Source organism: Apis cerana, linkage group LG3 (genome assembly GCF_029169275.1).
Source record: "Apis cerana isolate GH-2021 linkage group LG3, AcerK_1.0, whole genome shotgun sequence".
Lineage (NCBI taxonomy): Eukaryota > Metazoa > Arthropoda > Insecta > Hymenoptera > Apidae > Apis > Apis cerana.
Window position 1 is genome coordinate 7,778,994 of NC_083854.1, and position 26,565 is coordinate 7,805,558.

Below are 26,565 nucleotides of genomic sequence, written 5' to 3' on the forward strand. Positions count from 1 at the left end.
CCGTGTGTGTTCCTCGTGCTTCACCTACCTACCTACCTACCTACTTACCAACCTACCCGCCGCCAACCTACGGCTTCGCTCTCCCCGCCCAATCCGCCACGGCTCACCGTTCTCCTCTTTGTGTGCGTGCGTGCGCTCTCCTCGCGATCCCGTCCACCGTCTCGCTTCCTCCGCCTGCCCTCCTCTCGCTCCATCCCACCGACTTGGTCTACTTTCCTCTCTCTTCCTTCCACCGCTTCTTTTTCCTCCCCCTGGCACCGTATCTCGCCCGTGTCTCTCCGCTCGCCACTCCGACCGCTCGCGACCACGCCGCGCTCGCTCGCTCGCTCCCTCTCCGCCCTCCTCTCCCCCAACTCGCGCCACGCAGCTTTACTCACCGATATACCGGTGTTGAATATACTCTCGGCTTACTCACCACCGTACACACAGCCTCCTCCTCCTCCTCCTCCTCCTCCTCCTCCGAGAATCGTCTCGTCTCGCCGCGCGCCACGCCAAGCCACGACTCTCCCCGTCACCCGCCACGCCGGAGTGCCACGGCTCGCAGCGAGCCGCGTCTCACGAATCTCCTCCGAGAGCGCTCGCTGATATTCCGCTTCGTCCACGAGGCGATCCGACAGGGGGAGGGAGGGGGGATATCACACGCCTCGAGAGAGGACCTGGACAAGGAGCACCAAACGATCGCCGGACGGTGCTGAGCAACGTGGTTTCGCTCCTTCCGTTTCTCCGATCGCTCTCCGACCGAGGGACCCCGAGCAGTCAGGACTCGGCTGTCCTGTCGACACCACATCCACCACGCGATCCACACGCGCACGATCGGGAGCAAGAGCGCGCGGGACGCAGCCCATCCTCGCCGTTATCGGGATAACATAAGGACGAACGATCGTCGGCCGGATTACAGAGATCGATCATATAAAGATCGTCTGAACGGTGACAGCATCGGCTGATCTCTCTCCCTCTCTCTCTCTCTCTCTCTAGTCAGCGAGGAAGAAGGATAATTGTGGGATAATTTAATCCGACGCGTTGTACGATAGACGATAACCGCGGTGTCGTTGTACGAACCTGACCGGTGACTGGTTGAAAGGATTTGGAAAGAATCCGCGCCGAAAAACGTGGGCCGCGTGACGCGCGGCGAAAGAGAGCGAGGGAAGGTGTCTGTCGGTCGAACACGTGGTCGCCGTCGTCGCCGCCGCCAAGCCACGAGGCACGGCCTCTTGTAACAGAAAATCGTTTCCGATTCGTCGTCGCGGAGACTCGCGAGCATCGTGTTTTCAACATGTTCGATCGGACGTTTCGATCTGGATACTTGTAGATATATCATCGGTTGAAGAATCAAGAGGAAGAAGAAGAAGAAGAAGAAGAAGAAGTGCTCTGAGAGTGCGGGGATTAGTGTGCCGTTGTTGAAAAACCAGGTGTGCCCTCTCTCTCTTTCTCTCTCTATATTTTATATATATATATATATATACCGTTTCCCCTCTTCGTTTTCTTCCACCTTCTTCTTCTTCTGTTCCTCCCTTCGACCGACTGACTATCTTCTCTTTTCTCTCCCGTGGTGAACGCGTCGAACTGTTTACATGCATCGTGGAACGCGGAAAAGAGTTTGAAAAAAAATAAAAGAAAGAAAGGAAGGAAGGAAAGGAAAGGAAAAGAAAAGGATAAGGAGAAAGGGAAAAAAGAAGAATCGGGAAAACGGGGACAGGTGGAAAAGTGAGAAATTGGAGTTGAACCGGAAGTGCAGCTACCCTATCTCGGCTTCAAGGTCGTGGAATGACGCATAAGGTAAATCTATTTGTCTTCCTTCGATTTGGTTCTTCGGGTTCCGTTGCAAAGGGTCCGAGGGTTCACCTGCCGCCTTTTGAATATTTATGAAGCCCCTCCTGTGAGTCGAAGAGAGCAGAGATTGAAATTGATCGAGATATCTCTAGCTTCGTTCTTTTACGCGGTCGATCGATCCGTACTTCTCCGATCTTTCTAACGTACATATTTTTGGAGGGGGAGGGAAGGGAATTATTTTAACTTTAATCGTTTGAATTTGGATCGTTTCGAGATAAGTAATACTTAAGGACGTAGATGTAGAGCAGTCGACGAAATCTTGGTTCGTACTCCTGAGATTTTCCAATCGTTTCGAGAGTATCCTTTGATCTGGATATTCTTGATCTTAATAGGAGATTAACGGATGTCCTTTCGTTGAAGACAGGTTCGATTTCGATACGAAATCTTTTTAAAGATACGATGACATTTCGATTCAGTTTCTTCTGCGAAATCCTCTTAAAGACAGACCTTTGATACAAAATTTTATTCGCGAAAATGAAAATATTTCCTTCTCGACGACACGTTTAAATCTTAAACGTAAATATAATAGAAAAATCTAAAGATGAACGGATACCAACGCTTTCCAAATCGTCGATGCAAAAATCCCCATTCGACGACATCATCGTAGAGTGAAATTAAAATTTCAGTTCGATACCCTCGCGATTCTTCGCGAGACACATTCTTCGCGTCCCTTCTTTATCCTCTCCTACGACGATACGTCTTTCCAAGTTCGAATGCGAAATCCTGGTTAACGACGGGGGCCTGCCACGACGAATTAAATCAAATCCCTCTCACAAAGTGTAGAATTTATGCCCGAGAGGAATTACGAACGGAAGAAATCGGTCCATCTTTCACCGGGATGGGCGGATAAAAAGGAGAGGGAGGAGGAGTAACGAATGGGTCCATAGATCGTTTTCCGTAACGCACCAGCGGCGACGAGCAGTTTCACCTCTGCGTGGAGGAGGAGGAGGAGGTACCTCGCGGCCGTCTAATTCGCTTGGAACCAGTTTCGAAGTCGCGCTTGCGATCCGCGCTTGAAAAGCGAGCGTCGCCCACGCTCGTCCTTATATCACCGAACGGTTCGTTCTGCCGCTCAACGGTGGAGACACGACCGAGGAAACCTATGCTCCTCGCCGCGATTCACGCCGTTTCCTCGTTCATAAATTTACGCGGCGTAGGACTGGGCTGCGCCCATTCCAAGGATCCCCAAGATAACCTCCGCGCAAGGTGATCGCTCGATTTACGCGAAAATTTCTGGAATTTATCCGTGGTGGATATCACTCGATTATTTATAGGCTGACTCGGATAGATTCGGAACCTTTTCGAAATGGATTCTTCGACTCGTGAACTTGGAAGGTTCTCCGAGCTTTCTTGAAATGATTGCTTTATTTTGCTGGCTTTATTTTTTTTTTTTTTTAAGGAAGTGTTCGTTTCATCGAGTTATCGTTTTCTTTTCCCTCGTTGGAATGTTGAATTGTTTATAATAATCTGAAATTTGGAGTAATTATTTCTATTGGTTTTCTTTGTAGGGACGTGTCTAAAAATCAAATTATTTACCTGGAAATTTCGAATCGTAAAAATATCAGAGAGATATCAATTTCGAAATCATAAAATTCTAATAATGTGTTTACTAATTAGAGGAAGCTACTATTGTTATTACAATTTATGCAACATTTATATTATAGCATTTTGCGATGGTAAATGTTAAACAAGTTTTCTGCGAATATTAATCAATTATTAAAATTTACGAAACATTTAATTTGTAATAGGAAATTTAGAGATTAAGTATTGCTCGTGTTATAAACAACTATAGAAATAATTATCTCTCGTCTGATTATTATATTACCATAACTACTATTTATATACTTATTCAAAGGAATTAAAAGCATATCCTTTAGCTGTTAATTACATCGAAGCAGTTAACAACTGCTGCAGAATAATAAATATTCCCAATGAATTTTCCGGTTCATTAATGAAACGACTCGTTAATTTATTTTATTGTTCATTATCCGATGAATCTCGTTTCCAGTCCTCGCTTCCTCATCTTTATCGTATGTGGACCATCTTATATCATCTTAATATAAGCGAATGTTTATAACAATATATACGCAATTATCCGTAATAAAATTTATATCAGATATAATAGAAAAATATATCAATCCAATATGAATATTATAATTAATTCCGTATCGATTCTTTTCTCTCCTCAAAAACTTTTTTTTCTCAACTATACATCTTTTCCTTTAACAATTAACCTCCCTATCTAAATCATTTTTCCGTCGTATCCTTCGAGGATTCTTCGTTATTCTTCGTTTTTTCCTGGGAAAAGAAATCACGCGTTCGAGCGAGATTATCGGGTTTATCTCAACGACGACAAACGACGCGAAAATTGAAACGGCCGCGATCGAAAGGGGGCATCACCCGCGATCCAAGATTCTCATGACGGTGCAGGAATACTAGGGAACGCTATAAATCTCCTCGAGTCCGGTCGTCAGTCCGTTTCTTAACGATTCAATGATTAAATGCCACGAATTCCCCGAACCGAGATACATTATTCATAGAGAAAGAGGCCGCCGCTTCGATAGCGCACGCAGGCCACTTACGGTTCCGCGGTGTGCAGCAACGTTAACAGTTAATTGATAACAGGTAAAGCCAGCGGCGAGGCGCCTCGATTTTTGTTGCAGGGGCCACGCCGATCGAAATAGACCGACAAGACCGTTAACGGTCGCGCGAAACCAATAGGATCTGCCTTCCTCTCCCCCTCCCCTTTCTCTCCCTCTCTTTTATTTTATTTCCTTTATTTTTTCGACCGGTTCCCCGGATCGATCCCTCGGCGCCATTAGCGATTCCTCGCGGGCCGCGTCTCCTCTATCTGCGTAATAATTCAACCGGCGACTGCACCACTTTTTCCCCCCCGCGAGTAAGCCCCCGTTAATTTACATAGACGGTCGGTACAATTAACGCTCTGTAGATCGATAACGATGGGATCGGCGTGAAACGTGGCGACGTGAAGCAGTATCGAGAGGCAAGGAGGTGTGACGGCGTTGTGGTGGGTTAGATTAGGTTGGGTTAGGCCCCGATGGATTTTCATCCGATTCGGAGCGAATATAACTCCCCCTTTGAGTAGATTTCTGTGTAAGAGAGTAATGGTAATGGGATGAAGCATGGGTCATATCGAGAAGTTCGAATGATACCACCGTTCCAAGATAAATCGGGTCTTTCTTGCGAGAGGTTTATTTGTAGGACTGTAAGTTTTCCATAATTTTTTGATAATCTGGAATGCTTAAATATTCGTAATTCGAAATATGAGTTCTCACATTGGATAATATTCCGTTAAATATATGCGAATAAAGCGTATAATTTTATTGCTATCGATTAAAACGCATTTCGAATAACAACGAGAACCAGAATATACAATATTGAACTTGATCTCATCGCTATACGCTACGCGAGTTGAACCAAATACATTCCATTCGCATTGTTTCGAAGCAAGATAAATTCCCGCGACTCGTTTCTCCATGCATCCAACTATCTCTCGTAAACGAAAGATTACGAGCATCGAGAATCTTCTGAATCTTCTCGATGCGTAACGACATCAATTTTATCGAATATCATCGCTTAAAGAGATATAAATAGACGACGATGATAAATAACACGGGAAGGAAAAAAAAATCGTCGACGAGGAACAAACGTGTCGGTGTCAATTGTGGAGCGAAGTTGTGGACGGAATAGTCGCTTCCTCCTTTTTTTTCTTGTTCTTCTTTTTTTTTTTCTTTTTTTCCTCGATTGCCCAACGATCGCGATGCGTAAACGTGTACCGACGTTTATTTGAATACGGCCACTATTACGAGAATAGAAAGCACGACAATCATGAGAGTCTCCCAGAGGTTCGAACAATGTCCTCGTCAGAGATTCTCGGCTGTGGACTGGCGCAAACGGCAATAAAACGGTTGCTGAACGACAATACCGAGACCCGCAGAACGGTGTCTCCCGTGGCCTGGCCGGCCTGTCATCGTGTTACGTTAATATCCGTTATCTCGGAAATTGTCACGAAACCTTGCAAACATCTGTTTTACTAATTATCAAGCGTATTCCACGCATCTGCGATCTACCAGAACGAAGCAATTTTCACCTCTACCCCTTTTCGTAATAATTTGCGATCCTCTTACGAGTAATTTCTGATTTTGAAAAATAAAAAAATAGACAAATTTGTCGAGTGAAATGTTTTAATCCTTGTACAATCGTTGAGTCATTGATTCATTTTACCGATATCTTAAAATTTATATCAACGTGTTTTACAAAATTTTCATTCATGTAGTCAAAGCTAAAAGCTTGACTACGTATATACCCGAGATTCCTGTACATCGTGTTGTAAATTAAATTGAATAAGCGCTAAAAATATCTCTTAAAAAGTACCCCTTCGACTCTCTTCCCGAAATACATTACCAAACGATAACAATAAAAAAAGATATCAGATCCACCGCGTAATTTTCCAATTTTAAAGAAAATCGAGAGATTAACGAGCAGTTCAAGCGGTTATAAAATTAAAAACACGAAATGGAGGGCGACAGAGAATCGCATTTAACGAGAATTTATTTCGTTCCTTCTCTCTTCCTCTCGGGGAGACGCGCGTACACGGTTGTAAATGTAAATTCGAGCCGGTAAGAGAGAGAGAGAGAGAGAGAGGAAGATAGAGGGATGCTCGGTGGCGTAAAGCTGGCATGCGTGGGCACGCGCACCGACCTCGTCTATTTATACACACGCGCGTACACGCACACACAATGGACACCTCTCCGCTTTCAAATTAAATTCGAGCAGTACTGCAATGCCATTGTTAAGCTCATTGCCGTCGCGATCCCACCTATCGTAGACGAGCGAACGCCCACCTTCGTCATCCGGGAAAAATCCAGTCGCCTCTTAGAGCGATCCATTCCTCGTCAACGTCGTCTTCCTCTCGATCCTTTTCGTCCTCTGAACCAGAGTATTCGTTTTTGGGATAAACTTCCTCGCAATTTACGACCGATCTCTTAAACTGATGCGCGGTTTCTCGGGGATTTGAAGGAAGACGAGAGATTTGTGCGATTGGACGTAGAGGCTTCTTAATTGATTCGGATTATTTTTAGAAAATTTGACGCTTGTTTAAAAAACACTTCGATTATTCTCGTGCAATATGAAGAGATAAAAAGAAAAAGTGTACGAAGATGTGTATAGAAAGATATGTACGAAGAATGGGACAGAATGGAGGAATCATCTTTCAATTGAGACAACACAACATTTTCCTTTTTTCCCCTACACGCACGAAGCACGTGAATCTCGCGCGGATCGGGCGTGGAGATAAGCGAGGGAGAAGGAAGCGGGAAAAATTCGTAAAACTGATTTAATTATCGAAAGAAACTGTTGGAAAGATCAGATCGATGAGATTTTTTTTACGATGCAACGCAATCGTCAGAGATCAACACGAACGCGCGATTTTTGGATTTAACGTCGAAGCGATACGATCCACCAGCAGATGGAAGCAGCAGATAAAGCGGAAGAACTCGACCTCGCTCACCCTCCTCCGAATCACAGCGCGAACGGGCTGTTTCGAAAGGGAAATCGCTCGGTCGAACGTGGAAACGAGCTCGATCGAGCGCATCGAGATCCCCGTCCTTGCTCGTTTCGCTCGGTAAAGACGATCTCGAGGTAACTTGGAGGCCTGAAAAAGTTGGGAAAAAATCGTGACGATTAATCCCGCATAAAAGCCTCTCGAAATTTAAAAAGTTAAACCTCCGCCCATACGTAATTAATTACGCGGCTCGATACGAAGCGAAATACGGCCGTTAAACCGGCCTCGAATTAATTACATTACGCGGAGCCGATTTCACCTCGAGGCTCTTAACGAGCCCGCGCCGTAAATTACGCTTCCTTCGTTCGCCCCGAATCTGGTACATTGTGCATCGATCGAGCCCCTTCCAACATTCTTCCCGAGACGAGATAATGTCGCGTGATAAAAGTTTCCAGGCGAGATGGTGATTTAACGCTTGGCGGGAATTTTGGCGAATCCATCAGACCATTAGGCTACTTTGGATGGGATTGAAGCCGAGGTCGAGGAAGGAATAAATCATATATGCTCGATTTCGAACAGGATTGCTCGCAGAAACGGATCCATCGGGAGTAAAAATGTCTCTGTCTACGGATGAGGTCGGAATACAGCGCTTTGTCCTTGCGCATTCCGGGACGACTTCTTTCCAGCTCTCTCCAGCTCGATCCAAAGATTATTCGATCGAATCGCGTTCCTTCTTCTCTTTTGTTCCTTCCTCGTTGTTGTCCGCAACAGCACGGCTCTCTGCCCAATTTGGTTCGTTCGATTAATCATGCACGGATAACCATGTTCGGATAGTAAGGATGACTGAAGAAACGGGGCAACCTCCTAAGCGGTTATGGTCCAGCGTACCTTGACTCTAGGACGGACTATGAATCGGCCGCGTCCTTTCCGTGACTATCGATGGGATCAAGTTCATTGTGTTCGCTTGGGAATAACGAGTATAACTCGCGGCTTCGTTAACAGTGAATTTTCGTTTCGACGAAGAGCAGAGTTTTTTAGAGGCGAATCAGATGGAACGAGTGATTCGAAGATCACGGAAAGTACGATCTTTTTTTCCCTCTCGAGACACGGAAGTTGTTTCGATTCTTTTTCTTTTTTTTAAACAAAGGCTGGTTAGTTATCTCGATATACGATTGGACGATTCTTTCTCCATCTATGTTCAAGATCCATTGAAAGCCACTTCTTCGCAAGCTTGTTTGGATTCGCAGCTGTTTGGTCGACGATCGAACGCACGTGCGTCGATTTATTCCGGACGAACGAAGGTTACGCGTGAACCACGATGTCTTCTCTCGCGACGAGTCACTCACGACGTGACTCATTAAGTTTTTTTCATAGGACTGACGAGGTTTTCAAAGATCGAGAAAACTTTTTAAAATGATCCTCTCCTCCAATTTCACCGATCCTTCCTTAATTTACGCTCATTCGACAAATGATCGGCTACCGTTGGCCTTGAAAGGCCGCCATTTTCGATCCGGGTAAAACAATAGGGTAGATTTTTCATAACCGATCATTTCGTAGGATCGCGTGCCCCATTAAGGTATCCCAAACTTTCTTAGAATTCTCAACCGTGAAACAATCTGGTGCGACCTCCAATAAAAATCTGTTTTTGAACCGCTCTTTTCGCTCTAATCGCAGGCGGGCGAATTTAAGAGGCCTCGTCTCGATTTTTCCTCCTTTTCTTCTCCCGTTAACTCAAGAAACTTCTCCACGCTTTCACGAGCGATACGATTTCCGCGAAACGAGTAAAAAAATCGCGCGTTGCGACAGCCGCGTAAACGTACCAAGAAGAAACCACGGATGCGATAGAACATCGGAGCCGCTTCGTGGAAACTTGGTAATCTATCTCCGACCCGGCCCAAATAGCCAAACAAAATGTATACAACGATCGGCCACCAAATCAGGAATAGATTTTCATAGAATTTCCCTCCTCTTCTTCCATTCTCTCTCACCCCTCCCTCCTCCCGTTTCGGTTCAACGCGTTTTTCGACACCCTTTCTCGCGTCCCTCTCCTCCTCCGTTTACCTCCTCCGATCGTTATCTCGAAATCCCTCCGTCCATCCCTCCCGTTCCTACGTCGCTTCTCGATCGTCGTTCGTCGTTCCTCATGAAATATTCACGCGCCACGGAACGAAATGATCGTTTGTTAGTCAACCATCCCGACCCCCTTTCTCCCGGCCCATCCGTTTCCTCCTCCCTGCCACCGTTTCTTTCTCTCCGCTTCTCCTTCTCTCTCTCTCTCTCTCTCTCTCTCTCTCTCTCTCTCTCGTCTCATCATTCGACATTCCGTGTGACGGAAGGAAGTCGAATCCCGCGCAATGAGACGTGAGACTGGTGAAAAAGAAAGGACGAAAATGACGAGGATGGAACGAGGATCGAGTCTGTGGAACGAATCGGGTTAATATATATCTCTATAAGTCGAGGAAGGAATACCGTTTGAATTTGAGATCGAGATTGCGCAACAACGACGCTCGATTCGTATTCGTCGAACTTTAATTACAAGTTCCGACAGTTTCTTGCTACACCGCATCTTGTTCAGATTTACCATTGAAACTGCACTGTTCGCTGATATCGGTCGTATTAATTAAAACTCACTTTCTAACGCGTCGAATCGAATTACAAGTTAGGTCGTTGATCTTCACGGGCGTTCCCCGCTTCGCAGCTATTTTCTTTACTTAGTGTCGCGGAAGTTTTCTCATTTGCCGTAGATTTCACTCCTTTTAAATCACAATTCGTTCATCGGTGTTAGAGGGGAGGGGAGAAGATTCGACGCGTGATTTTGGGTAGCTCTCGGCGGGAGATCGAAGTCGATTCGAAATCATCGAATTATGTAATCCGTACATTTTGGTCACGGCCTCTTCCTTATCCTTCTATCTGAAACCTGGAATTCTCTTTCTCCGTTTCTTTTTTTCTCCTTCTTCTTCTTCTCTTTTTCTCTCATCCTTATCGAATATGTGAATTTCCGTTGTCCAATGTCAACGACCTTTGATTCGTTGGATGATAGAAACGTTTATTACGATATTCTTTATTTGTTTCGAGAATTTCTTTATTTATCTTTGCCCCGATCGATGGTAAAGCTGTATAGTTAAACCGTACGTATGTAATCGATAACAACTTTCTTAGATCGACTAATCATCGAACAGGTAGTCGTTAGCAAAAAGAAAAAAAAAAAAAAAAGAAGTAAACAGTACGCTTGCCGCAGTACACTTTCGACGCGTAATTACAAAACCGACCACCAGGTGGAGCGATTGAGTACCAGGCCACGCATACTCGACATCTCGCCCATTAATAATACCTCGAAGAGGGAGTTTCTAATCCATTAGACACACTCGTGTCTAACAGCGTTATAATTTGATTGCTAATAAACGGTAAGGGGAGGGGAGGGGAAGGGAAAAAAAACAGGTCGAGTAGAGAGAGAGAAGTATCGATTCGATACTCGATTTTGCAATCTCGGATATCCGCCAGAGGGCATTCTCGAGTGGTTGAAACGATAAAAGAGAAGGATGATCTATACTCGAATCTCGTTTGACGTCTTTGTTGTTTCGAGGAACCCTTCCTCCCGTGGTTTGCCGCGCCTTTCTCTTCGTCGGCTCACTTCCCTGGAAACGCAACGCTTCGAACAATTTTTCCGATAGCGGATCGAGAAGGGAGCCGCTTCTTTCGACACCTCTCGCCGCTTAAGCGTCGCCAGACTTTTGCGAAATCTTAGCTGCCTGTGAGGTTCGAGCTCCGTATGGTTGACACACGCAATAATCTTGTTGACATACATACATAGATTTTATATATATTTATATATATTTTATATATATTTAAATGTTAAAAATTATAGAAGAAGAGAAGATCGTGTTTTCGAATCGAAGAAGCTCGTTGGAAAAAGATTCAATTCAAATTCTAATTATAATTATTATTAACGATTTTGAAGCCTCTTTGAAGCCAAGTCACTTTCTTCCTCGCGTGTCTCTTTTCTTGGTTATCGTGCAATTTGCAGACAAATGGTTTACTTGTTGCCAGATGGGGTCTAAACGCGTTGCACGGTATCTGTGAGAAAAATTCTCAGCCGGGCATTGTCAAGTCCTCGATCTGACGTCTATAAATGGCATAATCTTCTTCCGCCGGGGCTGGAAATATTTGTCTAACTTCGAACAATTAGCGTTTTGCCTCGAAACCTCCGCGAGAAAGTGACTAAGATATACTTTTTCCTACAGAAACAAATTAAAATTAAAATTTTTCCTCCTTCCATTTCTTCTCTTCGTTATATGTTCATGCGTTTTAGACGAATATTTTTATTACTTTATAGCAATTAATAATTAACCGATTATAATCGAGCAATATTATCTTTCATCTCACAATCTTTTTCTCTTTTCCACTTATTTTCCTCGCGTGCTTTGGACTTTCTTTTTTTGCATAACTTCGGTTTTTGTCTCCGTTTCCAATACGTTGAATCAACGAATAACGCGGAATTCGCAGCAGCGCGGATCCCGGTGAGAGTGCAAGACGAAATTCCAGAGGCGCGGCGATAGTTTAGATTTAACGAGGAAACGTCCGCGATCGTTGACCATTTATCTGAGAAAATCACCGAATCGTTATCTTCCATCGAATTTGAAATATTTCTATAAATTTCGAAATATCGATTGGATCAATGTTTTTCACGAAACATCGAACAGTGAGAAATAATCACGATGAGGAATCGATTGATCGATTAATCTACCGCGTTTCTTAAGCTGTTAATCCTTGTCATTGAACGGGTACTCGAATTCGTACACGCATCATCGTCGTAGCTTCCTAGTTAAGAGAGCTTGCTCCTGTAACCATCTTGTACTTGCGAGATTTAGTTTCACTCGATCGCTGGTTAAGTTGGCCGAACAAATTAAGCCGAATAAGTAAGCGAGAGAAATTGTGCGGGATCCATTTGCCACGTTCCTTTTCGTAAGGATCTATTATTTCTAAATAGGCAAGGAAAGTGGAGCTGGACCTTTAACTTAAAATTTCTTTACAATTTAACAATCAGGGAGTGAAAACAATTCCGTCCAATACTTTTGGAGAATAATTAACCTCTGGGATGGGATCTTGCACGAATAATTATTCGATTGATCGAAAGAGAAACCGTGGAAAATTTAGCGTTTGAAAATTCTTTGAAAATATAAACCCGAATTCGAGCATCGACTGCTTATCACACAGAGAAACGATCATCTATCTCGTATCTATTCCAACTTTCCTCCAAATGTTCTATCATCTATCTACGAAACGGTTACATCTCTGATTCCCTCTGCTTTCTACATCGGGTTCCACACACGATTTAAATACGAGTTGAGCGGATTTTATATCAATGTAGACTCATTGAAATGTAGATTCGAAAGTGTTTGAAATTCAACAACGTGAAACCCGTCATTTAGCCGAGAAGCGGACGGAGGAGGAGGAGGAATCACGGATGATACGTTGCTTCCTTGGAAGCGGGATCGCAGTCATCACCTGACGGCATTGTCTCCCCTCGATCCTAATGGGCGAATACCTATTAGGGTCAGAATCGTTTGTACAAGTAGCGGAAACCGGGCAACAGACTCCTTTAAACTCCATTCATTCGCGATCCGAATGGAGAGAAACCGATAAGGTTAACGTGCCGCTCTTATGGAAACGTTTCCAAAGAAGTGGAACAATAAAAATCGAATCACTTCTCCTTTCGTTCTTTTTTTTTTCCCCCCCTCCAATCGCAAGATGGAAGTCCATCCGGATGGAAGCTCGAGCGTGTTTCGCAATGGCGTGTTTCACTTCGTGTTTATCGAATTCGAACAATATTTTTTTTAACAATTTGTTAGATCGATGCAAGATTTTTCGAGGCGACGATGGATAGCTATTACTTTTCGCGAAATTCCCCCCGTCGTGTAGAATTGAATCGAAGAGAATCTAATAAATCGAATAATTTTAACGTCCAAGCCCGCCACTCGTCCATTTCGCGAGAGCGAGATGTAAATAAGAAAAAAAACCTCATTCGACAGACACGCGCGGTACGATGTAAATAAGTAGAAGAGGGCCAGACACCGGTCTAATCAGGAACGGACAGTTTCTACTGCGGATACCACTTTCTAGAGGCATGGACCAATTTACCAGTAAATTAATCGTGACTATTTAACCCGAACAACTTTTCATCCTTTCATCAATTTAAGCTCTCTGTGCTCTCAAGAGATATGCAGAGAATGGAGAAAGAGACTCGACGCTCTTTTATATAAAGACATTTCTAAAATTTGGACGAAAATTTGAAGTTTATCGATTTAAATTTTGTTGAAATCATCCGTGTAATTTCGATACTTAGATAATTGGATCGTTTACATAACGATCAACGTAATCATCCGTCGATTTATGATGCAAATTCTCTGTGTTGCGCAACGGAACGACGGAGTAAAAAAAAAAAAAAAGAAGAAAAAGAGAGTAACTTTGTTCGAAAGCCTCGAAACGAAACGCAACGAAATGCAACATTGTTGTCCTCCTTTCCCTTTGTTTCACCTCGCCGAACGGTGCGGCTACGACAAGAGACATGGCGTGGCAAGGTTGCTAACCACCGAGGAACGCGTGGGCGAGATCGAGCCGACATAGGGAACAACTTCGAAGCTTTTATGTCGTCGAGGCGAAATCATAAATAATACTCGCCGGATTATCGGCGTTGCACGCGCGGCGTCGTAGCCGAGCAACGTACGACGAAATGTTGTCGACAAATTAATTCTGCCAGCGCGGACGGCGCAAGCGCCACGAAACGCGAAGCTCGATGAATAATGAACGGTGTTCGGTTGTCAGACCGAATGAAAGTAACATTGAAAACGATTAAGAAGCGAGGAAACCGAACTCCGCTCGCTCTTATGTATACCGTTTTACCACCTTTCACCGCACCTTCTATTCCTCCTTTATTCTCCCTCCCTTAAACGAAATTCTCCAACAATCCTTTAAACTCCCCATTTTCTTTCATTCCCCTTTCTCTGTTGCTAATTTTTCAAAATTCAAAATGCAACGACGACTAAGTTCGAGAGAATTTAAGACTTGCGAGAGAGAGAAAAAAGGACGCGATAAAATTCTCTCCTAGGAAAGTGATCCATAGATCGCCTCAGCTCCAATTAAAAATGCGAATACTTAATTTAGCGCAGATTAAGACGATCCTAAGGCTCCGGCGGATCGTGATTAATGTTTCAACGTTCCCGATCGCGGGCCGAGGACAATTAACCAAGGGTTTCGAGGCGAAATTTTCCCGCGATTTCTCGATCGAGGTTTTATCGTCACTTTCGATCGGCACCGAGAGAGCGATCGTATACGCGCCGCACACATTTCACGAGCGGAGGTAATTACAACGTTACAGGGGACGTTCTTTCCGTCTGCAGGGGCAATTAACGCCCGATGACAGGAGGATCCCCGGCCGAAAATTGCACGCGGGATACAAACCTGTCGATACAAACGTGGCCCCCAAAAATTTCCGGTATGAATTTAAGTATCCCGCGCCCCGGCTACTTTATCTTGGACGGTGGCGGTGCTTAAAGGAAGGGGCCAGGCGCCGTAATTAAATGCCGGCACCTCTTGGCCTCGTTATCGGCAGAAACGATCGATGGCCTCGTACCAAGGAGACACCTTTGGAAGGACACCGAGGATCGACGCGGATTTTTCTTCTTCTTCTTGTCTCTTCACCCCTCTCTCGTTTCTCTTTTGACTGGAACCACAGGGGACGTGCCAAGGATCAAGATCGTGCGAAATTTCGAAAAAGGTTTGAGAGGAACTTGAGAAAAAAAGAAGAAAAGTATCCTCGAGGGGAGGACTTTGCAAAGCGAAGGAGGATTAATTACACGGAATACTTGATCTTCTTGTTACTTCTCTCTTTATCTTTATCTTCCTTTCGACTCGAATGAATGGTGGACACGAAGGACGGTGGATCAAGATCGCGTGGAAAACGCGAGGAGAAAAAGAAGCTGGGAAACGGTAACAAAGTGGACAAGGAAGAATCTTTTTGTTCTTCTTCTTTTTCGCCTCGAAAAAACCGAGGAACTCAAAAGACAGAGAATCAAGATCAAGAAAATCGTTAGAGCAAAAGAAACAAAGTATCTTTATTCTTATTCATTATCCTCGTCTATTCCTTTATTCTTTCTCGCTCCTCGATTAAAAAGAAGTCGAAGCAAGAACGATCCTTTCTTGTAGGGAGAAACAAAGAAAAACTATCCTCGAAAGGAAACTCTGCAAATTAGAAAAAAAAAAAAAAAAAGAAAGAAAAGAAAAAAGAAAGAAACGATTAATTATATAAGGCATCGAGAAACGCGCAGCATTTGTCAAAGGGGGAAACACGTGCGGCAATTAATCGCGCAGAGAAATAAGAAATAAAAACGGCTCGTCGAATTTGAATGCCCCGCGACAGTACACCACGTTCCTTCTTTTTTCCCTCTCTGTTTCGACGTTCCTTGCTGTTTCTTCTTCGAGCCAAAAAAGAAAAAAGGAAAAAGAGAGGAGACTTGCGTCACACAAAAAGAAACGATTGAAATCTTCCCTGACAACCCGGCCAGGGACGCGGTCCGTTCGGGTAACAAGTGGCGATCGGTTGTACGCGTTCCACCAACTGTATTTACCACGCCGCAGGGACGCATTCGACTCTCCAAGATTTCCAGATAGAGCGACCGACGCGGATCAATTAAATTAATTAACGACTTGCCTTTATTTACGCGTCTCCTCGATACTCAATGTGAAAAATCAAGTCAAACAAGAGAATCTCGACTCCTTCCTACAGACGTATTCGCAATTGCAACAATGCTCGAAATATTAAAGCATGAAATGAAATTTTCGAATATCTCGAGCACGTTCTTTTGAACGATTGAACGGTGCAAAAAGAAAAAGTATTAAAAATCGGATCGGAATTCGAGATTTCCTTTCGAAAGAATATACGACGCGATCGAGAGAGGAACGCGGGATACGTGAATGCGGCCCTGGAGGCGCACTTATGGTACACGTAGGTGAATGTCGGGAGAGAAATCATACCGGCAAGGACGACAGCGAGGGGAGAGGGTGAGCGAGGGGAAAAGAGGGACAGCACCACGCCCGGCTCATCCCGACTTTCTAGAAACCGAAAACTGGATCGTGGCATGTGGATCTCGAGCCGATCTCGAGAGCACCGAGAGCTTGATTCACGTAACAGATGTCAGTCTTTAAGGATCGTGGATCGTGCCCCGCCTTTTCTTATTCTTCTTCTTATTTCGAGCGGCGTTCCACGGAGCCGGCTACCGTTTCCCGAGGACATTACTCACCAGAGAAGTCGGTCTTCTCCTCCGCCAACGGGAGAAACTCCACCGAAAGGTAGAGATAAACCGCTGCCTCCTTGCGGAGGAGGGGGACGAAATTCCGAGAAATCACCGTCCCGAACGATTAAATTAGAGGAAATCTTCCAAGGGAGCGAACTCGTAACCGTCCTCTCGATTCCACCTTCCACCAGAGTCGTTAAACCAACAACGAGCCTGTCAAACTATTCGAATTAACGACCGAGAGCCTCGTAAAACGCGCCATTAAGATCGTGTTATCTTAAGATCTTATTGTTGGTAGCGTGTTACGTGTGCCTCTGTGGATGGTCGTTACATTGACAGATGTTAAAACCCGCCAACAATATCCATACGTATATATACAATATTTCTATAGCACACATATAGTATAGAATTTGTACGACGTGTCGATGTGCCGTGTCTAGTTCGCTAAAATAAAAAGAAGGGCTACGATGGGCTGTGATTATTCGCGAAAATAATTCAGGTACGTACTAGCGTTCATGGGCATGACGAGCAATCGCGGTGTAGAGCGGCCTTTACGTAGAAAAATCTCTTTCTCCTCTGTCTCCGGATGGGAACAAGGGAAAGTACGATATGTAAATCAGGCTTAATCAGCGACATCTAAACGAATGACACGTTATCCGTGTGTATATATATATATATATATATCGATTCCGTGTTCGATGCGAGAAGGAGAGGAGAGAACGGCCAGCGGCCACCTTTTATTGTTGGAATTCAGAATTGGCGGCTTTCTCGCTGTAATTCCGGTAATAAAGGCTAGGAGTGTTATTAAAGAAGCTCGAGGAGAGGAGAACCGTTTTCCCGGCGAGGAATTTATCTCGTTTTTTGCACGCAACGATGGATCTTAACGGACGAAAACCGTTCGACCGTTCTGGATCATCGGTCGCAACGGTGTTCCTTCCAGTGTTTCTACGCACTTTCGATTCCAACCGGACGCTCCTCCGGTCTCTCGTCACGTTCCACACAGACACACGCGCACAAACGCACACACACACACTCGTAATTAACGCTTTTCACTATTGTCGGTCGCGAGCTTTTTGCTCCTGCCGCTTTTACGCTTAGAGCATTACGGGTTCTTGCGCCGCAAGAAATGCCAACTCCTCCCCACCAATCACGTTCCTCCAACCCTGTCACGAGTGGATTTCTCTTTCGTTGGAACTGAACGACCAGCTGAGGATTAGGTTCTTCGGTAACTGGATCGACTTGCGGGAAACGACACCGGCTGTGAAAGGAGTTCTTGAATTAGCGAGAGGTTCCTCCATAGGGAAACTCGATTTCCCGTTAATATTATATAAATCGCTTAATCCTATTGAGAAACGCTTCGTCTCGTTGGATCGTTTGATCGTTACTATCATCATCATCGTCGTCGTCGTCGAAAATGTCAAAATTTTTAATGTAACGTATCTATGGAAACAAATGTTTCGTTCTATCTGGGATTGAAATCACCACTCGTGCATCACCGCTCGTGCGAGCGTTCGAGTCTCCACTCTGGCGCGATGTTAACAACGTTTCGTTAAATTCTTCCGACTTTTCTTTCAACAATTAACAATACATCGCGATAATAATGATAACACACGTTCGAAAGTACAGTCGATCGAAGCCGTGTTCGTTAAAAAAAAAAAACAACTTGTCGATGAAATTTTTCAGATCATCCGGAGCGACGAGCAGGAGCAAAGCCGAGGGTGACAGAAGCGGGTGTGATGAGCGGATATCTCGGTAACATCCCCCTGCCCCCAACATTGTTGCACGACCCGAAGTATCCTCCAGCCATGCGGGAGAAAGACTCGAGTCCGAGAAAAATGCCGGGCCACATAAGCCCGAAGCAAGCCAGCATCTATCCTCTGAGCGTCCGTGTGCCGGACGCGGAGGAATTGCCGTACGACCTGAGCCACGGCCACGGCCGAGGCCTGTCCAGCCCCACCAACCAGCAACAGCACAGGCAACAACAGCCTCACATGAGCCCAGCCGCGAGGCCGCCTCAATCTCACCACCAGGAGGATCTCGACTGCGAGCCGTTGGACCTCCGCGTCGATCACAAGAAGGAAAGATTAACGGACGAGAATCAGAACGAGATCGAGGTTCTGAATCAGAACAGTTTGGGCGGCGGAGGCCTCCCCTATCACACGGTGCTGTTCCCCCAGCACCACACCGTCCACCCGTTGGTCCTCGAAGCCATGTACCGGTCCCATCATCACACCTCGTCGGTCCCCGACCTGCCCAAGATCCAGGTGCGAGCTCTACCCACCATGGTACCGTTACCGCCCAACAGATTCTCCTCCACCGCGTCCTCCGCGTCCTCCGTTTCCTCCCAGGCAGCGGCCAGGGTCCCGAGCCCCTCCTCGGGCGGCCAGCAACACCAACCGCCCCAACAAAGTCACGCGAGTCAGCAACAGCAGCACCAGCAGCACCAACACCAGCAGCAAGCCTCCGCTATTCCGCCGTATTCGATCAGCGTGCAGGCAGGTCTGAAGCCGAAGGACAGATACTCGTGCAAGTTCTGCGGTAAAGTGTTCCCCAGGTCGGCCAATCTGACGCGGCACCTGAGGACTCACACGGGCGAGCAACCGTACAAGTGCAAGTACTGCGAGAGGAGCTTCAGCATCTCGAGCAACCTGCAACGTCACGTAAGGAATATTCATAACAAGGAGAAACCGTTCAAGTGCCCGTTGTGCGAACGGTGTTTCGGCCAGCAGACCAATTTGGACAGACACTTGAAGAAGCACGACGCCGACGGGCCAACGATACTCGACGAGGTCAGATCGAGGTATCACGGCCAATTGCCGAGGGCGGACGAATCTTATTTCGAGGAGATTCGCAGCTTCATGGGAAAGATCACTTCCCAGAGACAGGGGATACCTTATTTCCCTGGATTGTTGGGCCACGGAGGGGACGAGTTCAGGAACGACAAGCAGCAGCTCCAGTTGGAGGAGAAAAGAGGCGATTCTTCCTACTTCAGCGACAGGGACAATCTGAGCTCGAGGTCGAGCAGCACCGCGAGCAGACCCGAGAGCGTCCAGGAGGAGCAACGGGAAGTCAATTCGCCTCCTCTGTCACCTGGAAACAACACTTGAGTCAGGGAATCGTGATCGTACGTTCGATGAATGATTTTCCTCGGGTTACGGTTAAGCAGAGAGATCGATGCGCTTCTTCTTCGACAAGTTTTTTATGAACGTGGATCCATTTTTCCTTTTTTCTCTTTCTTTTTCTTTTTCTTCATGAGAAGAGATAGATCGAATTTTCGCTCGCAAATATGAAACGTAAATCAATATGAATTTATTCTTTTTCTGCACCGAATGAATCGAATTCGTTTTACATTCCCAATGAAATTTCGATATCTCGTGGTATTCGAGTGGTATTCGACTTTAGTCAAAAGAAAAGTGCCTTAAGAAAAAAAATGTGCCTAAAATGTTCCAAGTATTTGCAATGCAAAGTTTACCATTACGATTAAACGAGATTAGATGGAAAACCAAGCAGATATTTTAATATTGTTATACGTCAGCGTGCGTTTTGATTACGGATTAATTAGGTATGTAAATGAATTTTTTGTTATAAAAACAAAATGCCGTTTGATCTTTTTTTTTTATAATAAATTCAATAATGTCACGATCTATAAATAAAAGTTATAATACTTCTTTGAACGGAAAATTAATTTACATGCCTAATAAAACGCGTGAAACCGATCGTTGTTCGTAAATTAATCGTCGAAGGTATTAATTTATCCAATTAATTCGGATAAAATTATTCTTCACGATTCTTTAAAGTAAAGATATTCCCATTCCAATCTCCGCAGTTCGAAGATCAATTTATCGAACGCTTATAATAACAAAAGACACGGAGCATTAACGATTATTAGCGCGAATTGTCAAATTGAAAATTGAATATTTTTATCGTCTTTATCTCTTTTCTCGTCAAGCCGTTAAAAAAAAAATAGAGAACAAAGCAAAAGAAAGAATCGTTTCATCATCGTCGTCTTATTGGATCGTTCCGATTGAAGCGGAGCCGGATCGTTTCGCCAAGGAAGCAAAATCGTGGAGGGAGAAGGAGGGGGGGGGGAAAAAGTGGCAGGAGAAAAGTCCAAATAAACGTCCAAATAAATACGTTCCGGATGGAAAGGATAGCTGAAAACGACGCTTAGCGATTTTACGACCTAGAAAGTGAATGTCAACCACTCCATCGCCTCGATCCCGATCCACGATACCGATCGCCGATCCACTGACGACAGACAATAAAATAGAAATCGATGGGCGGATCTGCGGGTTTGTTAATCGACTGCCACGAAATCGTCCTCGGCCGGAAGGAAACTTTGCGACACGAGCCATTAAATTCATCTTTGAGGAAGTCTGCGATGAAATATCTTCGTAGTAGCTTCGAAGAAATGATTTCCGCGAGGCAAGAGATTATTAGAAAAGCCAATTATCTTGGAATTCAATCTTAAAAATTCATTATTGCTAATTCGATACACGCGAAAAACTCGATATCGATGCGAAATTGAAAATAATAATTCTAAAGAATTAAAGAGAATTAAAGAAAATCAAAATGAAAACACTTGGAAAAATTAGAAATCCAAAAGTTGAAAAATCCACGAATATCCACGATTGGAAAGTAGTGATAAAAATCCAATATCGCAAAATTAAATATCGAAAAGTAGGCAAATTGAAAAAATTTCATCGATAAATCCTAGAAGAAATCGAGAAAATCGATCGTTCGAATAAGGAATCTCGCGTTGGGTATAAGCAACGCATCGAGCGTGGTGGGAAAACACGCAGGAAAAGCGGTTTCCTGTTGCAGACGATTACCAGAAAGCACGATTACCAGGATAAAGATGCTCGTGATCTCTCATGCACGATCCCTCTCATTTCCTGTGGATGGTCGCTGAAAACTATTCCCCGGGGCGAAACGATTCGATCGATCGATCGCCTTCCGCTCGTGGCCACGCGAGAATTCGCCACTTTCTAATCGGCGCGAGTGTGGTACGGGTGGCGCTTCGACCTTGGGAGTAAGCGGCTTCGATTAATTACGATCCGATTCAGATCGGCACGACGAAAGGAAACACGGCGAACTATCGTTCGGATGCTCGTTAAATTGGCACCGTTGGATGGTTACGTGGACGATTCGTAATCTCGGATGGAAAGTTGGATTGGTTCTCTCGATTGAATGAAATTTCGTGGCAAGCAATTCGCGTCGAGCAATGAACTATTGGATCACTCGGCGAGAATGGGATTATCAAACTGTACCAAAGAAGTCGAAACGGTAGCGAGACGAAAAATTATCGATTGAGAAGGTATTTAAATAAAGGAGAAGAAGAAGAAAAAAGAAATCGAAGGACGCAAATTAGGCAAAAGGTAAAAGCGAAAGGGAGTGTATCGAATCGACCACCGGCGATTTATTTTATACTTTCTACCGTGTATATATATATATATATATATAGAAAGAGACATTCACCGCAAGTAGCGCAGGTGCAGAGTTGCAGGATGGCATCGCGCGGTCAGGAGATCATCTTGACCTTGGTGAATCCGATCGATTGTGCGGCTGAAAGGCCGAAAGCGCGCCGGGGAGAGAATCTGGGCGTCTTCTCTCCCAGAAGAAATTCGCAATACACCGAGGATGTTCGTCGGAAGATTGGTCCAAGGAGGTCTGATCGGTGACGCGTGAGAAACCGATTTGCGCTTTCTAATTTGGAATGTCGGCGATTTTCTAAATTACAGGAGCAGCCGGTTAGATGAAACGCGGATCGCCGCTAATCTCGACGGGCGGATAAAAATCTGCTATCGCGATACGATATGAAAAAATGGAACGAAAGAAAGATCGAGGCTGTGCCATGGATGCGTGAAATTAATAAATTCGAATTAAATGCGCGCCTTAAAAATATAATTTGCAATATTCGCGCTACGAATTAATATCGAATGACAAGATAATCGAATAGCCGAACTTAACTCGATAACAGAAGAAATTGGAAACGAAATATTCGATAACATAAAATTCTAAAATCTCAGATCAAAATGTACCTATGCAGCATCCAAGAGAGAATGCGCGATTCGTGAAGAGGGAAGGAGAGAGAGGCGGTGGTGTTTATTTCGTTGCATCGATACACTCCTTATCGTGTAGCCAGAGGATCCAATATGGCGGCAACTACGCGTCCACACAAAATCCATTTTAAGAGCGAGCCGATTTCGTAAGGAGACCGATGCAACACCGTTACGAGGACGTGGCCCGAGGTGTGACTAAGCATCCAGTAGATATTCTCTCTCCTCCAGCGTGGCGATACGCGAGAAGCCACTCGGGAGGAGGATGGCAGGCCCTGTTTTTCTTGCCTCACGCATACGATCCGATGGCCTCGGACCTCTGTTGTTGCGTTACACTTTTGCCACGCCCCGATCGGACGGGCAAACTCATCGCGAAAGTGAAACGCAATAAAGGAGCCACGCCGGAGCGAGAGAGGCTCGACATCCATGAAACGGCTCAACGGAGAGGCTACACGCCCGAGAGAAGGAACGAGAGGAGCCGGCCGTTCTGTATTCCGTGATGCGGAGAGAGAACGGTGGACGAACGAGGTGAATGAGAAAAGAGAAAGATCGATCGAAATCTCAAGGCTTGGAAATCGGTTTCCTCGCCACCTACCACGGCAGTCGTCGATCCGCGACCGAATGTAGGTATCTTCGACCAAAATTCTCAGACTGGCTTCGGCTCGTCGTTCCCATTGCCGATGTTACTCCTTAAAATAATGTCTTTACGTTCGTTTCATTTTCGGGAATCGATTTTCAACTCTTATGCCAATAGTAATATATTACATTTCTTTTTTTTTTTGTAATATGAATGAAAATTGAACGACTTTTTTATAATTATTTAGAATATTTGCCATCGATATTCAAATAAATAGATTATATATGCGCGTGTCAGAAGTCGAATTAAAAGTCGAAAAAATATTGAGTATCGGCATAAGAATTACATTATACAACGCCAATAGCGTTGCATAATCGATTCGATTTAGTGGAAAATATTATCTTCGTGCTAAGCAATTCGTCGACCAGTTCCATAGTAGAAAAAGAAAAAAAAAGCCGCGAAATTTCTCGGGGAGGGATCTATCCGCGAAATCACGGCACGTCCGCTCGCTTTTTCGATCTCATCTCGTTCCAGTTTGCACGCGTGATTTCACTGGACGGGTCAGCCTGATTCAAATTACGACAGCTTGTTGTTACGAGACCGGAGGAAGAAGCGTCGTACAAAAAAAGACAGATGCGTACATTTCTGAAATGTAGAGAAAACTCTGTTAGAAATTTATGTCCATTCAAATGCGAAATTCAAATCACAGTGAAACTCCATTTATATGAACGAAATTTTAATATCTGACTATTTGAACTTTAAACTCTCATTTTTAGAAATTGAAAATTAGAAGAGATTGAATGAAATTACATGTAGATGGAGTTCCATATGTACTTACTTATTTATCTTTCCATTTTGAACATTTGACGATTAAATCCCCATACAAATGTATTTTTCTTCATTGTATATACGTATTCAACGAATCGAATCACATATTAGCGGAAATATAATATAATATTTGTACCTATAACTGTTAGAATTTGAAACGAGGCTCAATTTAGTTAGTCGAAATCATCGTAAAAATATTATCGCGTATCGACGAGTTTCTCGAGATCTGCTACGCTTGCCTACTTCTCTTCTACAATTAAACCGCGATATAATTTAATTTCTAATATAAGACTTTCGGCCTTTCGTTTGTTCTTGCACAATCGAATTAATATTATAATAAATTTTACAAGTGATAATAACGTTGAACTCGTCGATATACGCATACTAATCCCGCGAAGAATCTCATCTAAATATCCGACGAACAAGTCCAACTCGAAATAAAGAGTTCATTAAATGGACGAAGACATTGTCAATTTCAACCCTAAAATATATCCATCGTTGGGGTCGACATATTTCACCCTAAGCAAATGTTTTCACGCTTCTTTTTTTTTTTTTTTTAAAGATAGCATTTAAGGATTAAGATCGAACTCGAGGGGGTGACGTTTACGCGCGTCCCACCCTCCGCGATTAAATTAGTCAATCGTGCGCGAGGTGTACCAAGCGGATCAGCGTAGAAAAGAGAGTACCGTTTTAATTTTGATACATAGTATACATAAACATAGAGATCTATATGCAAAAATCGATATAAATATAATATATACATATGTGCGTGCGTGTGTATGTAAATCGTACGACGATTGTGATTTCACCGAGGTTACCGAGTTATACGTATTTACTGTTTAGCCAACAAACAGCGGCGCCTTAAGCCGATCAAGCTATCAAGCGCTCGTTACCTTTTAGACCCGTTAGCTTGTAAGTTTGTCCATCCACGCTCAGTTTTCTTTTTTTTTCTTTTATCCGTTTTTTTTTCACATACATAGTCAAATTGCCGATCAATCGAATCGAATCGAATAATCGAAAGGATCGTCGTCGCTTCGAGATCAATATCCCTTTCTAATGTCGAATTATTATTCATCTTTCGTTTTTACAGATTATTATTGCATCGAGTGGAAATACTCGAGACGATGGTCTCGTTGCGACGATAAAATTATTCGTTCTTTTTTTTGCGAATGATTTTATCGTTCGTCGGTCCTGTTTTTCTTTTTTTTTTTTTTTTTTTTCATTCTTAAAAAGAAACATACACTGTTTAACCCTGTAGTCGCGCGTCCTGTAGAATATAGTGGTGACTGTATATATGTTTATATGTAATATTCGAATTAAAAAAAAATATATATATATATACATTGATGTACACAAAGAGAGAAACGAACTTACACGTGGAAATTCATTTTAAAGAAACTCTCATCGTACTTGCGTTTACTTTCTCCGCTCTCTCACCGCGTTCTTGCCCGCGTTATACCTCTCTCAATCTTCCATTAAACTCCCCATTTTTGTATCCCTACGAGTTTTTCGGTGATAGTGCAAACATGTTGTTAAAAGAAAGTCGCCTAGATTCCGAGAATGGTTCAAGAAGATGAAGAAATTTTAATTGATCGAAATCCAGTTATCTTTGTTGGAGAAATGTAATATTTATTATTATTATTAGTGTTACAAAATTACCTACTCGTCCATCTTTTTTTTTTAATACTTAAAATACTTTCTAATATTTTAAATATCGTTACCATGCATCATTTTGTGAAACAATAGTTTATCGTACATTTCACCAGTCAGAAATTCAAATTCTTCTTCAAAGATGATGGTCTCCAGAAAATCAACGTTTCTATCTTCTACCGTATGAAAAAGGACACATAATTAACGTGAGAAACGGTAAGATATCCAGGGTCATAGGTATATGAGAATCAGAACAAACGGTGAATTAGAGAAAAACGTGACCACATGGTCAAACGGAGATCCTAGATTTTTCTTCTATAAGTCCAATGATCTTGATTTTGATTTTTCTATCTTTCACTTATAATTATTCCGAAATATATGTATTTCATCAATCATATTTCATTAATACTTAAAAAAATGTAATATTTGAGAAAGAATAATAATTTGGAATCGTTCGTTGGTTTTTCCATAAAGTTAAAAGAATTTGAGAAGGATGTGGATCAACGGATTTAATGGAACGATACTGATCTATAAATAAAGACTCACTCGTTTCAGTATCAGCCAAACTTGGATTGGAAGTGATCATACATTGAACAAACAGGGAGACTAGGCCACTTCAAGCCAAGTAGCTTCTTGGCCTCGCCGAGAACATGACTTTGACCCACATATTGGTAAACTACGTCAATCAGACTATAATAGGATTCCAATTGTTTTAATCAAAATGGTGTTTAAAATATTCCTCTGGAAGAAACAATTTTATTTAGTATTTGCTGTCTTTGATATTTGAAAAGTAGTTAGTAAAAATTG

General features: G+C 43.6%; 1 protein-coding gene across 2 annotated transcripts; it reads left to right on the forward strand.

Annotated features, from left to right (window-relative positions):
* The first annotated feature begins 680 nt into the window (after positions 1-680).
* LOC107998217 (MDS1 and EVI1 complex locus protein EVI1-A-like) lies at positions 681-25,477 on the forward strand. Of its 2 annotated transcripts, none has more exons than XM_017057382.3 (2): positions 681-1,409; positions 18,328-25,477. In XM_017057382.3, the coding sequence occupies exon 2, from the start codon at positions 18,381-18,383 to the stop codon at positions 19,749-19,751; it is 1,371 nt and encodes a 456-aa protein (XP_016912871.1). In that variant the 5' UTR covers positions 681-1,409; positions 18,328-18,380; the 3' UTR covers positions 19,752-25,477. The 2 variants fall into 2 exon arrangements, with proteins under 2 accessions (XP_016912871.1, XP_016912869.1); XM_017057380.3 differs by having other exon boundaries at positions 683-1,776.
* Positions 25,478-26,565: the final 1,088 nt, after the last annotated feature.

Bases quoted from the DNA above. Each gene is read 5' to 3' on its own strand.
- LOC107998217 (XM_017057382.3), top strand. From the start codon at position 18,381: ATGAGCGGATATCTCGGTAACATCCCCCTGCCCCCAACATTGTTGCAC.